The sequence below is a fragment of the Emydura macquarii genome, unplaced genomic scaffold (genome assembly GCF_026122565.2).
Source record: "Emydura macquarii macquarii isolate MOO-44397 ecotype Brisbane River unplaced genomic scaffold, CSIRO-AGI_Emac_v2 contig_3570, whole genome shotgun sequence".
Classification (NCBI taxonomy): domain Eukaryota; kingdom Metazoa; phylum Chordata; order Testudines; family Chelidae; genus Emydura; species Emydura macquarii.
This window is the reverse complement of record NW_027133707.1, coordinates 78,506-94,769: the sequence shown is the minus strand read 5'-3', so window position 1 is coordinate 94,769 and position 16,264 is coordinate 78,506. Positions and strand designations below refer to the sequence as shown.

At 48.2% G+C, this 16,264-nt stretch overlaps 1 protein-coding gene across 1 annotated transcript in view; it reads right to left on the bottom strand.

Annotated features, from left to right (window-relative positions):
* Positions 1 to 16,061, bottom strand: part of LOC137145551 (nuclear GTPase SLIP-GC-like) — a 39,999-nt gene extending 23,938 nt beyond the window's left edge. Inside the window, exons 1-7 of the mRNA XM_067536402.1 lie at positions 15,965 to 16,061; positions 13,495 to 13,609; positions 7,456 to 7,675; positions 6,525 to 6,746; positions 5,391 to 5,618; positions 4,342 to 4,517; positions 2,298 to 2,316 (exon numbers count right to left, since the gene is read on the bottom strand). Of these exons, the coding sequence (XP_067392503.1) occupies positions 2,298 to 2,316; positions 4,342 to 4,517; positions 5,391 to 5,618; positions 6,525 to 6,746; positions 7,456 to 7,675; positions 13,495 to 13,601 (972 nt within the window). The 5' untranslated portion in view covers positions 13,602 to 13,609; positions 15,965 to 16,061. The remainder of the gene's footprint in view (positions 1 to 2,297; positions 2,317 to 4,341; positions 4,518 to 5,390; positions 5,619 to 6,524; positions 6,747 to 7,455; positions 7,676 to 13,494; positions 13,610 to 15,964) is intronic.
* Between the last annotated feature and the right edge of the window lie 203 nt (positions 16,062 to 16,264).

Here is a 16,264-nt window from a genome sequence, read left to right as displayed (position 1 = left end):
ACACAAAATGGGAACTGACTGCCCAGGAAGGAGTGCTGCAGAAAGGGATCTGGGGTTGTCGTGGATCACGAGCTAAATATGAGTCAACAGTGTTGCAAAAAAAGCAAACATCATTCTAGGATGTATTAGCAGGAGTATTGAAAGCAAGACATGAGAAGTAATTCTGCTCTACTCAGCACTGATAAGGCCTCAATTGGAGTACTGCATCTAATTCTGGGTGCCACATTTCAGGAAAGATGTGGACAAATTGGAGAAAGTCCAGAGAAAAGCAAGAGAAATGATTCAAGGTCTAGAAAACATGACTTATGAGGAAAGAGTGAAAAAATTGGGTTTGTTTAGTCTAGAAAATAGAAGACTGAGGAAGGACATAACAGTTCAAGTGCATAAAAGGTTGTTACAAGGAAGAAGGAGAAAAATTGTCCTCCTTAACGTCTGAGGACATGAAAAGTAGCAATGGCTTAAATTGCAGCAAAGGAGGCTTAGGATGGACATTAGGAAAAACTTCCTGTAGGGTAGCTAAGCACTGGAACAAATTGCCTAGAGAGGTTGTGGAGTCTCCATCATTGGGGGTTTTTAAGAACGGGTTAGACAAACACCTGTCGAGGATGATCTAGTTATTACTCAGTCCTGCCTTGAGTGCAGGGAATTGGACTCCATGACCTCTCGAGGTCCCTTCTTGTCCTACACTTATAGGATTCTATGTTAAAGCCCACAGGGAACTTCTAGTGCATGCTGGCAGGATGCACATGGACCAATTAATGAGTAGCATGTTTGTGCACTTTAGAAATCACACACACCCCCATAGTCCACATTACTGCTCTGTGTCGACAAGCCCTTAGAAAGATAGCCAGTCTTGATGTAAAGACTCCAAGTGACCATCCCACCCTAGGTAAATTGTTTCAATGATTAATTACCCACATTGTTAACATTGTTTGCCTTATTCATAGTCTGAATTTATCCAGTTTCAAATTCCAGCCACTGGATCTTGTTAGGTCTTTTTTTTTTTGCTAGATTGAAGAGTCGTCTGCTCTCGGAAATCTCTTTCCCATGTAGGCATTTGTAGTTTGTGATCAAGTCACCTCTTAACCTTCTCTTGGCTAAATTACATCAGTTGAGCTAATTGCTAACTATCAAAAGAATTAAACAGCATTATTGCTTTCAACAACATTCGTTTTGTTTTTGGTTCATGTAATTTAAAACTATCTTTTCTTAAGCTGCTTCTCCCAGGTTAGTTAGTGAGGCAGACATTGCTACATGAAACACAAAAACCAGCTCTAGTGGAGTTAATTTGTATTGTAATCGGAAGCATATCTTCAGCTCCTAATTTGGTCTTGTTCTGCCATTTTACATTGGGCAACAATCGATCAAGGCTTGTTTAGTCTGTGAACTGATTTTAGTTCTTTGAACCCTTGTTTATGATTCAGAAATAAACCATAGAAGGCTAGAAAAGATGGTCTAGTGGTTACGAAACTAGACTGCGACTAGGGAGATCCAGACTGGATTTCCAGCTCTGCCACAGACTCCCTGTGTTACCTTGTACAAGTAACTGAGTCTCTCTGTGCCTCAGTTCCCCACCTGTAAAATGGGAATAACAGCCCTGCCTCACAGGGGTGAGGGGATACATTGAATAATGTTTGTGACATGCTCAGATACTACTAGGATTATGGCCATAAATAAATAAACTCGTGTGGCTGAGTTTATTCAACTTTGTTATTAACGCTGCCTAAATTCTAACATTTTGCATTCCTCAGGGCTCCCATGTTTAGGGACAACCCTATTGTTCCCATTTTACAGATGGAGAAGCTAAGGCACAGAGACCTGCCAAGGAGTACACTACAAATCTCTGAGATGGGATAAGAACAAGGGACTTCCTGGCTTTCACACCACTGGACCAGGCCTCTCAGGATATTTACCTGATTCCAACTGATGATCTACTTCCTTTCTGAATTACAGATGCTGATAGCTCTTGTAATTTTATCCTGACTGTGGGCTAAACTGCATTTTTCTTAGCCACACAAGGCAAATGGGGATGCTCACGTGTGGTGTGTGTGAGCAGCGATACCTAGACTGGGCCCCGTGGATGCTATAAATGCCTAATTTAAAAAAAAAATTAGCCCTGCAGCTCCTCTTACAGTAACCAGGATTCTTGTTGGAACAACCCTTTGTATTTAGGAGCCTAGGGGATAACACCATCTTCAGAAGACAAATCAGTTACCTCTCAGTTTTGTTCATAGAGTGTCTTCAATTTTAAGACTATACCTTTTTTTTTTTTTTTTTTAAAGTATTCAAATACTCACGTTATTCTGTTTTCTTTCCCTGGAAAAAAAATGAAGAGGACACATTTAACCAGGTTTGACAAAAATCCTGTCATGCCCCTTGCACAAATCTGTGCAGGGGTTTATTGGAAGGTGAAAATACACAGCCTGGAAAGTGGGCTTTAGCGTGTTCATAGACATTGCCAGCCTGGATCAGACCCGAGGCCCACCTAGCCCAGCATCCTGTCCCTAGCAGCGACCAGCACCAGGTGCTTCAGAGGAAGGCGCAAGAATCGCTGTAGAGGACAATTATACACTGACCTGTTTCTCCCCAATGCCTGTGACACAGAGGTGAATGGGTGGTTCACAGCTCTCGTCAGGCCTGACATACTGGCTCCCCCTGACACACTGATTCTCCTATAGCTCCAGTGTTACTTTCGGAAGAGGAGGATCAGAGTTCTATTCCCGCTACTGCTGTGAAGTTCTGGGTGGTTACTGCAGCTGGGCAGGTGACACTGGTGAAGTGTTGGGTGGTGAGAGATTGGATACATTCAAATGAAAAGACTGCTATGGCAGATTTCACGTAGTTTAATTGCAAAATAGAGGATGCTTTTCAATCCTCAGCTCTCACGGTCAGTTCCTGCTGCCGACTCTCCCAGGGGCACAGAGTTATACACACAGATACCTACACTTTCATCCTGTCTAGACCAGAGGTTCTCAAACTGGGGGAGGGCTCCCCTGAACTGGGGGTGCAGACTATATTCTAGTGAGGCCATAAGAAGCTTTAGGAAAAAAGAAACTTCCTGTGCTCATTTTACCGACAGTGATGAATAGCTGCAAAGCGGATTCCTCCAGACATATAAAGTCCTCAGATGGTGCTGTGCATCTGACTCTAGATGATGCTGTGCATTCTGGTGAGTTTCTGTTAAACTTGCATAGCGTCTGCGGTAATCCGTGTGTTGGTTACCGATGTTTATCAGTGTAGGCTGCGTGCGTGTGTCCCTGTGTAGATGCTGTCCCAGCTCTGACCAGGAAACTGAGACGGCTCTCACGATCGAATGAGTCAACACGACCACAGATTAGCTGAGCAACGAAGGCACCCAGGCCAGGTTTACTGTGTGCGGCACAGTGAGAAATGACTTACAGAATATCTCTGGGTCAGTTTCGCATAGACAGCATTACAATGGTCTCGGCCCAATGGTGGGACTTTCCGTTATCCCCTAGACTGGACATCGGTATTCCCTCTGACACCCTCTTTTATACACTGTTACACACACTTTCATTCTGCCCCCTTTGACGTAGGTAGTTGCCACCCTCTTGACGTAGTCTAATACCACCATTTTCCGTTGATTGGCTGATTTGGGCACCGCCACTCCATGTATCATTTCTATCCATAAAAGTGTCATTTCAGAGAGTTAGTATCTTCGTACCTCTTATACCTACTACATATTTTAGTAATATTTTGGCAATCTTACAATCTTGCAGTATCAGCACTTTCCTGTACCAGTTTCAGTTAACTTGAGTGACCCCTTATACTTCTGTTAACTCGGCTTTTTCCATTTAGGCCTTAGCCTGTTTTACAGGCCTTAAGCTCTCACTTCTTACTACAGCGTTATACAAAGTCGTTGCCATCTGTCCGTTAATCCATTTGCTACGATGCAGTGTGCACATTTAATTGTAAGCATCCTCGCAGTTTTGCTTTTGCTCTTATTACAATGGATCGTTGAGTCTGTCTGAATCAATGCTTTACTCAATGTCATGTTTAGTGAGATTTGCATGTTGATTTATTTTTTCCCTGTATATGTACGTGCGTGGCAGAAGGGTGGGTGTAAACTATTACTAGACACAAAGAAGGGAGGCGTGATCAAATACGTTTGAGAACCACCGGTCTAGACCAAGACTGGTCTTAGACACTGAAAACACCAGCCAGAACAAATGCCAGATGCTTCAGAAGCCAATGGGTGAACATGGACTAGCCGGTAGGTAGAAGAAGGGGCTGCAGGAGGAAGATGGGCAGACAGACTGTACATCTCTGAAGGAAGGACTTTCACACTTCCTGAAGCCCAGGGATAGACTATTCCACTACCTCAAGTATTCCTCCAGATGCAGATTATCAGACTTGGTGACCACCAGAGCGATGTCGCTGCACATCCCGCCTTGGTAAGCTTTGATGCTCTCAGTCAGCAGTACTTCATGCACTTTGTCCCCCACAACTCGTTCGATGTTGCTGACAACCCAGATGACTGAACATTTATTGATGGTCTTAAGGAGAACGAGAGAGAAAGAGAGAGAGAGAGAGAGAGAGAATTATATCTGGAAGGGAAAAGGCAGCCAGGCTCCGTCCTGCAACACGCGGAGCACCCTTGATTCCCCGCTGACGGCCATGGCGATGTAGAGTGCTCAGTCTCTGCAGGATTGTGTTAGCAATTTGAGCCCCTCGTTCAAGCCCCCCAGCTATGACACATCTGTACCATTCAGGACAGCACTAACTGGAGGTTCGGAGTTGACCTCTAGGGATATGTCTACACAGCAATTAGACACCCGTGGCTGGCCTGAGTCAGCTGGCTTGGGCTGTGGGGCTGTAAAATTGCTATATAGACATTTGCTTTTGGACTGGAGCCTGAGCTCTAGACCTCACGGGAGGAGGGTGGGTCCCGGAGCCTGGGCTGCAGTGAACATCTACACGGCAATTTACAGCCCCATGACTCGAGCTGGAGTCAGCTGACCTGGGCCAGCTGCAGGCGTTTAATTGCTGTGCAGACATTCAGTGAGATAGCCCAAGGGGAGAGAAGATAAAGGAGCATGTGATCTTTGCAGGGTCTGCACTTCAGAAGAAAACCATCAGTCTCCCAGTGACGTGCGAAGGTGCTATGGGCCTGTGATGCTATGGGAATCCAGCAGCAGCAGTGATCCAAGCTGGGAAGCAGCGTTAGCTAATAGCAGGGGTGCACCCTCAGGCGCTGATTCTGTCCATTCCACTAAAGCATTCCCCAGGCCCCAGAGCACATTGCCCTCTCCAGAACTTTGCTCCCTTTGTTACACTGGAATAGTAATGTTAGAATCAATGTTTAAACACTCTCCAGCCAAATAATGTCTCAGCATTTCCTCCCACACAGCGCAGAGCTGGCAAGTCACCTCTTTCCACATTTCATCCCTTTTGCTGTTGTAATCTCCTGTCCCGGGAATATCCATAAACACGACACCTTCCGGAATCACATCTGACTTTGGAATCGTCACTTCCACGTATTTGATTAGTGGCCAGAGTCGCATCTTGGTTCCCACGTCATCCTGTGCTGGTTCCTCCACATCCTGGTCACTGTGACACCGGATATAAGGGTCCAGTTTCTCAGAGAGTTCTTCTGCCTGGGACACAATAAATAAATAAAACTCTGCCCCTCTATGGTGATAGGACCTTAAAGTCCTCTGTGAACAGTAATGAATTGAACAACCTTCCACTGGGGGTGTTGTGAGACCAAGTTTCATCCTGCACTATTCATCCCCCACTACACAATCACCCATTTCCTATCACTGTCTTGAATCTCTCCCCTCCTACTTTTGTTTCTCTGATAAAAGAACGACTGGATGGTAAATAGTTTGAGAGCCACTGCCCTAATTCATGCAGCATGATTCACACTCGCACAGAGAACTTGTAGAATTGTTCAGCATTGTTCAATTCATATAAGTGATGTCACAGGAAAAACAAAGTGGAATTGATTTAGCGAATGACAAGAAGCAATATTTCCCTGCTTCTCCTCCCCACCTGCCCCTCACTCACCTTCACTGTCTGAGACTGGGCAGTACTCACTTAGCCCTGCTGCTCCAGGACCCCCCTTCCCATCCCTGCCTCCCCCTGCTCTAGCATCTCCCTCCCCATCCTACCCCTGTCTGGACCCCACCTATCTCCTCCCCTCCCCAGCCTCCTCCTGCTCTGGCCCCACCCTCTTCACCCATCCCCCCACATAAGAATGGCCATATTGGGTCAGACCAATAGTCCATCTAGCCCAGTATCCTGTCTTCTGACAGTGGCCAGGGCCAGGTGCTTCAGAGGGAGTGAATGGAACAAGGCTTTTTATCTGGTGATTCATCCCCTGTCGTCCACTCCCAATTTCTGGCAGTCAGAGGTTTAGGGAAACCCAGAGCATGGGGTTTGTCCCTGATCACCTTGGCTAATAGCCATTGATTGACCTGTCCTCCGTGAATTTATCTAATTCTTTTTTGAATCCACAATGGTCTTCTGTATATGGAATTTATGAACAGACACTCACTCACCTGCGCTGCTTTGAGTTGAATACATTTTGAGGAATTAATATTTACTGGTAGCTTCATGCTCGACAGATCACTGTAAGATCTGGCTTCAGCATCTTTCCCATAGAGCACTCGAAGCTTTCGGACAGCTTCACCTACATCACCCTCCTCCTCCTCTTCTTCCTCCTCCTCCTCCTTGGGTTTCTTCACAAGCTCCACCAGATTCTTCAGTTCCTCATCCCATTCCTGCAAGGGCAGAGCAGGGCAAACAGGCCATTACTATCTTGGACATTTGGGTGCTGGGCTGGGAGCTGGGCCAGCTTGTTATTACGGGATAATGCAGGTGCTGGGGCTGGATTTGATTAGGGTTGTACAGGCAGCGGTCGTGGATGTCAGTAGCTATGGGGGTGCCTGGAGCTCGGGCTGGGTGGGAGTGGTGTAACAGCCGTCCAACTAAAGTGACTGAAGAGCTGTTTTAATGCTGAGCAGAGGGTGTGGTAGGGGAGCTGAGAAGTGGCTCAGTGCTGCAGGAGAAGGTGTGGGGGGCAGTACTGCAGAAGCAGCACGAGTGATTCCCTGGATTGTGCAGCAGACAACCCAGCTGTGGTTCCAGCAGCGGGAATCCCCTCTGGCCAACTGCAAGCAAAGCAGGGAGGGAAGTGCTGTTGCTTCCTCCTGTCCACTCTGGGCCTCCTAAGCAGCAGAGAACCAGCCCCAGCCCTGTCCTTAGAGCACATGACTTCCCTCCTGGAGCCCACAGCCATCATCAGGCAGGAATGAGCCTCAATGTGAGAAGCAGCCAGCAGGGGCCATGTGGGCCAGGCAGCCAGCCGCCCTCTCCATAAGACAGAGATTCACTGTGAAGGGGGCAGGGCTACACACCGAGCAGCCAGGTTACTCTCCTAAAGAACACATCCACCCCATGCCCCGTGCTGTGCAGAGGAATCAGCCTTGCCTCTAGTGAGAGAAGGTGAATTTTTGCCTCGTAGTTTTCACCCCGGTTGCTGACTTGCACTATGCATGAGGTGCAGGTTTCACGCCCTGACACTGGCAGGAAGAATTGCTGATCGACGATGGCATTCAACAGCGAGCTCTTTCCGGCCCCAGTACTGCCAAAGAGCCCGATGTAAATGGGGTCCAAGGAAAACTTGGTCTTCAAGGGGCGGAGATGGTCCCTGAGGAGGAGGGGAAAGGGAGGAAGGGTTAGACGGACTCATGTATTGGGAAGGGCCAGGCAGCTCCTTTCCTCACAAACAGAGCCCCATTGCAGTCAATGCAAAAATCCCCCCTTCTCCCTCCCCAGCTGATTTCAATGAACACTGAATCAGGCTCCGCCATCGTGAAGGTTTGGCGGGATGGACAGACAAGTGTTAGCATCATACGCCATGAACCAAGGCCGAGAGCGGCTACAGCTGGCGAGGGTGTGAGGAACCCTGGGTTACACCCCCAGAAGCAGAAAGTCGGTGTCATGGGTGTGTGTACCCCACGCTAGCCCAATAAACAAAGGGTTAATCCAGGCACTGCCAGCTACTGCTGCTTGGCAGACCAGCAGAGTGAGCATGTTGGAGAAAGGAACTCCCGTCATCAGACTGCTCCAGAGCTGTCCAGGGACACCACCCCAGAAAGGGGCAGCCGGCCAACAGAGTGATGAGCTACAGACGCCCAAGGGAAGGTAGGAAGGAAGGATCTCAGGGCTCTGTCCAAGTCAGCAAACCCTGACTCTCCTTGTCTAGCTGGAGGGCTCTGAGCTGGAACCCAGAGGACCGGGTGGACCTGGATTTCCCTGTCAGCTCCCCGACAGACCTGAGAACAGAGAGGGGTTCCAGGTTCCTGCACACCAGGAGTGGACTGACAGCCCCGCTGAGCTGAGTGAGCCAGAGTCATGGCTCCCTCCCCCGTTTGGCCGGTGCGGGGGCATCTTTGCACTGACGCACCACCTCCCAGTCTGACTCAGATCTGTGTAATGGTTGTGAGTCCTGGGTCCGACCATCGTAAGCCCGGGTTTACAACATCATGTGGACTCACAAGCGCAGGCTTGGAAACCCCTAGTCTCTAGGCATGGGTCAGGTTTACTACATTGCAGACGTACCCCTAATGGCCTTGATCTCCCCACATCATCCTGTTCAGGGGGCAGGGTTCACCCTGGCTGGAAAAGGCAGTGGGGCCTGATCTCAAACTGGGAGCATCCCCAGGGAGCTGTGTAAGCCCACATCAGCCTGTGCAAAGGTCTTGTGCCATCACACCAGCTCTCTGCTCCTCCTTGGTTCCTGAGCAGCAAGAGTCTATAGAACTTGCACCATTGGGGATGTCCCCCCGGCTGCAATTTTTTCTTGGAGCCCTGCGCAGAGACCTGTGTTGAGAAGATACCTGCAGTGGTGTTATCTACTCCAGCAGCTGTACACAGCTGGGGGAATGAACGGGCCGTGCATCAGGGATATCCCATAACTGCAGGGTCCTTATACTTTCCTCTGAATCAGCTGGTGCTGCCTCTGTCAAAGACAGGACACTGGGCTAGCGGGAATCATAGAATCATAGAAGATTAGAGTTGGAAGGGACTGTGATACGACCGGTGCCCAAGGTAACCAACTGATAATGCCAAGGTCAGGGCAGGCTGCAAAAGGAGAGCAGATTCTCCCCACGCTGGTGGGTGGCACTGAAGCCCGGCTTCCCAACCAGCCACGAACTACTTCTGATTTCCCCACACTGGTTATCAAGAAGCCAGTCCACAAATGCCCACAGCCCCTTTTATTGCATTTCAGCTCCAGGCTCCCAAATCAGCACCAGGTCCAGTGAAGAGACCAGTTACTAGAACTCTCTGCTCTTTACTAAAAAGGTTCCCTCCGACCCAAAGGGTCAGCCACAGCACCAGATCAATATGAGTTTGGATCTTACCTAAAATACCACGCTGCCAGCCAATCCTTTAGTATCTAAACTAAAGGTTTATTGTAAAAAGAAAAAATAAACCATGAGAGAAATGTTAAAGGGTTAAAGTAAATCACAGATATGCAAATGATTAAAAGTCCATTTACATCAGGTTTCTGGAAGAGATGTGGATTTACAGGCTTGTATAGTTCCCTCTGGTTCACATCCAATACCTGGATGGGTCTAAGTCCTTCGGTTCAGTTGCAAGATGAATTGGTCCAGAGGCAGGTGTGTGTCTGCAGCTGGACAGGATCATAGACAAAGATGGATCCTGTGGTTTGATCTCATAAACACCCTCCCCTGGCCATGCGGCCTGCGGACAGTCACAAGACCCAAAATGGAGTCCAGAGTCACATGGGCCAATCCTGGTGACTCTTCAGGTATGCCTGGGGTCCAGTCACGTCAGCAGGTTCTGGTGACTCAGTGGTGATGCTGGCTTCTCTCTCTGGGCCCCTCGCACCTAGGAAGGCCTTAATGGGCCATTACGCTGGCCATTGTTCTGCAGCCTTCCTATCTGGGGTGTTGCCCAGGCAGCACAATTGAAACACAGACATCTCAAATACATCTATAACTTCCATTTCACATATTACACATGAATACAAGTATTATTATCTTACTTAGCATATCATAACCTCCCTAACCACACCTGACATGGCCTATCCCACATGGATTATTATGATTCTGCCATGCTGATGTCACACAATATACTAACTGGCCCCCCCTCAAGCCAGCCCGCATGACAGGGATCTCAGAAGGTATCTAGTCCAACCCTTAATTTTAAATTAACAAATGGAAGTTGAGGCGCTTGTGAAATCACATGCCTCCAGGAGCTGGAGCTTTAAGAAAAACACTAGATATTATGAGAGTCAGCAACATTGGAATAGCGTTGCACTTGAGGCCCTGAGAGGCCACCTGGGACTAATTCCCAGCTCAGGCAGACTCCTTGGGCAAGTCACTCAGGCTGAGGTTTATAAAGCTGCATAAGGCATTAGGACACCCAATTCTCATTGCAATTAAAGTTTGGCATTTTTTAAGATCTCAGCCTGAATCTCTCTCTACTTCAGTCCCCATCTGTCAAGAGAGATGATAACACTTCCTTTCTCCTACTTTTTCCCATTCATTTCTATTCAGACTTAAAGCTTTTTGACCTAGACTTTCTCATATTCTATTCCATGTAGAATCATAGGGTAGAATCATAGAATCATAGAGTTGGAAGGGACCTCAGGAGGTATCTAGTCCAACCACCTGCTCAAAGTAGGACTAACCTCAGCTAAATCATCCCAGTCAGGGCTTTGTCAAGCCGCATGTTAAAAGTCTCTAAAGATGGAGATTTCACCACCTCCCTAGGTAACCCATTCCAGTGCTTCACCACCCTCCTAGGGAAAAACTTTTTCCTACTATCCAACCCAGACCTCCCCCACTGCAACTTGAGACCATTGCTCCTAGTTCTGTCATCTGCCACCACCGAGAACAGCCTAGCCCCATCCTCCCTGGAACCCCCTTTCAGGTAGTTAAAGGCTGCTATCAAATGCCCCCTCATTCTTCTCTTCTGCAGACTAAACAAGCCCAGTTCTCTTAGCCTCTCCTCATAAGTCTTGTGCTCCAGCCCCCTAATCATCTTTGTTGCCCTCCGCTGGACTTTCTCGAACTTCTCCACATCCTTTTTGTAGTGAGGGGCCCAAAACTGGACACAATACTCCAGATGCAGCCTCACCAGTGCTGTATAGAGGGGAATAATCACTTCTCGTGATCTGCTGGCAGTGCTCCTACTAATGCAGCCCAATATGCTATTAGCCTTCTTGGCAACCAGGGCACACTGCTGACTCATATCCAGCTTCTTATCCACTGTTACCCCCAGGTCCTTTTCTGCAGAGCTGCTGCCCAGCTCGTCAGTCCCCAGTCTATAGCTGTGCATGGGATTCTTCCATCCTAAGTGAAGGACTCTGCACTTGTCCTTGCTGAACCTCATCAGATTTCTTTTGGCCCAATCCTCCAGTTTGTTTAGGTCCTTCTGTATCCTATCCCTACCTTCCAGGGTATCTACCACTCCCCCTAGCTTAGTGTCATCTGCAAACTTGCTGAGGGTGCAATCTACCCCATTCTCCAGATCATTAATGAAGATGTTGAACAAAACCGGCCCCAGGACCGACCCCTGGGTAACTCCACTTTTGACCGGTTGCCAGCTAGACATGGAGCCATTGATCACTACTCGTTGAGCCCTATGCTCTAGCCAGTTCTCTATCCATTTTATAGTCCATTCATCCAACCCATACTTCTTTAACTTGCTGATAAGAATACTGTGAGAGACAGTATCAAAAGCTTTGCTAAATTCAAGGTATATGACGTCCACCGCTTTCCCACATCCACAGAGCCAGTCACCTCTTCATAGAAGGCAATCAGGTTGGTCAGGCATGACTTGCCCTTGGTGAATCCATGCTGACTGTTCCTGATCACCTTCCTCTCTTCCCAGTGCTTTAAAATGGATTATTTAAGGACCTGCTCCATGATTTTTCCAGGGATTGAGGTCAGGCTGACCGGTCTGTAGTTCCCTGGATCCTCTTTCTTCAAGATGGGCACTATATTTGCCTTTTTCCAATCATCAGAGACCTCCCTCAGTTGCCACAAGCTTTCAAAGATAACAGCCAATGGCTGTGAAATCACATCAGCCAACTCCCTCAGCAGCACTGCATCTGGCCCCATGGACTTGTGTATGTCCAATCTTTCAAAATAGTCCTGACCCTGTGCCTTCAGCACTTAGGGATGTTCGCCTCCTCCCCATTCTGTGCTGCCTACTGCAGTAGTCTGGGAGTTGAACTTGTGTGTGAAGACAGAGGCAAAAAAGGCATTGAGTACCTCAGCTTTCTCCACATCCTCTGTCACTAGGTTGCCTTCCCCTTTCTGTAAGGGGTCCACACTTTCCCTAATCTTCCTCTTGTTGGCAACATGCCTGTAGAAACCCTTCTTGTTCCCCTTCACGTCCCTTGCTAGCTGCAACTCCAATTGCGCTTTGGCCTTCCTGATTTCATTCCTCCATGTTCGAGCAGTATTTTTATAATCCTCCCTAGTCATCTGACCAAGCTGCCACTTCTTGTAAGCTTCTTTTTTGCGTTTAAGCTCACCAAAGACTTCTTTGTTAAGCCAAGCTGGACGCCTACCATATGTGCTATTCTTTCTGCATATTGGGATGGTTTCTTCCTGCGCCCTCAATAAGGTTTCTTTAAATACAATCATCTCTCTTGGGTTCCTTTCCCCCTCATATTAGCCTCCCAGGGCATCCTGCCCATCAGCTCCGTGAGAGAGTCAAAGTCTGCTTTTCTGAAGTCCATGGTCCATATCCTGCTGTTCTCCTTCCTTCCTTTTGTCAGGATCCTGAACTCGACCATCTCATGGTCACTGCTGCCTATGTTACCACCCACTTCTAATTCCCCTACCAAATCTTCCCTCTTTGTGGGCAGCAGGTCAAGAGAAACACGGCCCCTAGCTGGTTGCTCCAACACTTGCACCAGGAAGTTGTCCGCAGTACTCTCCAAAAACTTCCTGGATTGTCTGTGCTCTGCTGTATTGCTCTTCCAACAGATGTCAGGGTGATTGAAGTCCCCCATGAGAACCAGGTCCTGTGAACTGGAAACTTTCCCTAGCTGACTGAAGAAAGCTTCATCTACCTCATCCTCCTGGTCTGGTGGTCTATAACAGACACCCACCACGACATCACCCTTATTGTTCTTGCTTCTAAGCTTAACCCAGAGACTCTCAACTGGCTTATCTGCAGTTTCATACTGGAGCTCAGAGCAATCATAGTGCTCTCTTACATACAGTGCAACTCCTCCACCCTTTCACCCCTGCCTGTCCTTCTTGAAGAGGGACCGTGATCCAGTCTGTGTGTCATTTGCTATGGTGCTATTGAGAGACAGGTCTGCACCCAAACCCTGCAAATGCACGAGGAGTTCAGACCTAGATCTGCACATTGTGAGGTGGGTCTGTCCATAGAGCAGGTAAGCAGAGGCCTGTGTGAGCACAGGCTGTGGTGTCTAAATCATTAGACTTTAAGGGAGAAACTGGGCTGCAGACTCACGTGAGATATTTAATCTTGTCCGACATATTTTCCTGGAGCAGAGAGGTGGTCAGCGTCTCATACATAATGTTCACAACTTTCCAGATACTGGATTCCATAGATTTCATAGATTCATCTGGAAGGAGGATACAATTACATGCGAGGGTTAGAGTCAGCTCTCACCAGCTAAGCTGCATTGTGCCAACTCAGAGCAAGAAGGGGAGACCTCCCGGGAAAACCCAGGGTGAGATGGCAGTGGTGATTCAGTAGATGGCTCTTCATCCCCCTGAGCCCAGCATGGTGCTAGCGGGTGCTGTTCTGCTAGTGCAGTAGTTCTCAACCTGCCGCCTGCAGACTGCTTGAGGCCCAACCAGCGCACAGCTGTGGCCCATACGAGATCCTCAGGGCCATACAGGCAGTATATATATTGTGTGGATGTGGCCCACATAACAAATAGAGAGCTGCGTATGTGGCCCACAATGGTAAATAGGTTGAGAACTAATGTGCTAGAGGGTATTTCAGGTGAGCTTTAAGAGTGAGGCCCACTGGGGCCAATTGGCAAAGGATTCGCTGTTCTTTACAAGTAACTCTTGTCTCAGACCTGACAACTCACTGCATCTAATACCCCATTTTCATGGTATTTATCACAAATGGTAACATGTGAGATCTCTACTGGACGTTTGTAACTTATCGATACTTATCATCATATTGAGATGATGTGTTCGAGTGATATTTAATGAATAATGTCAGTCTATTGAACATTGGTGCCCTTGGGTCTTGGAGTGAAAATGAACCATGTGTCTCAGCGATGGCCCAGTCAAGCAGGAGGGAGCTGTCACCTTTCCCAGGCTAGCCAATTATGTAATGCGTTGCTTAATTGTCTACCTTGCCCCAAACTCAGAAAAGTCAATGGAAAATCATCAAAGACAAACTATAAACCTTGAAACCGCTTGGCAGTAAAAAGGAACATTAGGGCAGTGATGGGATGGCCCGGCCTGTGGATAAAGACAAAGGACTGATTCCGTAGGTCACAGGATGAGTGGGGGTGGGTCATGGAAGACTTGGTCCTGGCTACCTGGGACTAGCAAGCACTGCGAAAGGCTGAACTTTGGGGCTAGGAAAGTGGCAGCTATTAATAAGTGCAGGCCCTGTAGTACAAAGAGAGCCTGAGACATGAGGCTTGGTATGAGGCCTAAGGCTGAACTCAAGTCAAGCCCTGCTAATACAAAGAAGAGTTAGCAAAAGTCAGGCCCTGCCCTGTTACGAAGCAGATGCCTGCTGTCAGATTCACTACCCAATGCATGAACAGGGCTGGTGTTGCAAAAAACACAAGCACTTCTGGGCACTAAGTATTCACAGAAACACGTTCCAGAAGGGTGGTACCAGAGCACTCCGATATATTGCTATGGTGTGAACACACTCCCTGAAGGTGACACAAGGACACACTGACCTCTCTTAAAGATAAGGTCAGGATGACAGGGGGATGGATAGAGATGTTTTGATCAAATTGACAGGTACAAGGTGGTCACTAACCACATCAGAGGGGCAATACATTATTTATTTGTACCGATGTATAAAAGAGGAATCTCAAAGGGGATGTCTTTGTCCGGCCGAGGGGGGAATGGAAAGTCCTGTCATTCACTGAGCTGGTCCATTGCTATGGGCATACGTGTGTCAGTGGTCCTGTTGAGTCTATGGGATACTAGGATTCTGCTTCGTCGATAATTAATCTGCCAATGTGCCTTTGTTAATGAAAGGGATCTGTCGTCTCTTTGGGCAGTTCGAGCAAGGTTTGCTGGGCTGGCTATCTGCGCAGAGCCAATGTCGCACAAAGAACACACACACGCAGCCAACAACTGACTACGGGCCCTAGTTCGTGTCTTACGACTTTGTTTTATGTCACCATTTGTTTCCATCCCTCACACTTGTTTCCAGTGGAATCGCCAGGCTTTCTTAAACTAATTCCCTTTTGTTTTGCTAGGACTGAACTGAAGTGCTGTGTGAGGAGATGCAGAGCTGGGTTAAGGTAAAACTGGGCTGGGAACAGAGGATCTGGGATTTCTGTGGGGGTCCAGTGACCAGGGGCTGGATACCAGAGTGGGGACACTTTGAAGGCACTCGGGGGCTGGCATGCGTATATGGTCAGTCTGCAGGGCAGGGCAGACTGGTGTAGCCCAGAGGCGGGTGCTTGAGCAGCTGACAGGCTGGTTGTATTCCAGGGCCAACGCCCAGCTTACAGCCCTGGGTGACCCGAGAAGCATCACACCTTCGATGGAATGCCGCGGCCCTGATGCCCCCTGCTGCAAGCGCCACAGAGCAGCCACATGAATATGGGCTGTGCAGCCTGGCACTCTACCCCTGGGGAGGGAAAATGGCTTCTGTGCCTCCACCACAGCCAGGGCTGGGTCCAGTTTTGCCCTCTCCCCAAAGCCCTGAGTATTGCAGGCACAGCTCCCAGTGTCAGCAGGGGCTGGCAGTTTTTCATACTTACAAGTTTTCAGAAACTTTTGCTCCTCCAACTTGAATGCTCCATACTTGTCCAACTTCCTCTTCTTCTTGGCAGGTGCTAATGCATTTCTATCTTCCCACTCGGCACCTTTTCAGATTAAAGAGGCATCCTCATTAGCACAATCACACTAGAGATGGACATAGGTTACAAGACTCCCTAATAAATGACCTGAGGTTCAGTACAGATGGCATGAGAAGACACTGATCCATTTATGGGTAAAAATCCATCACTGTTATTTGCATTACAGTCCTGGTAGAGACTGGGACTGTGCTATGTGCTGCA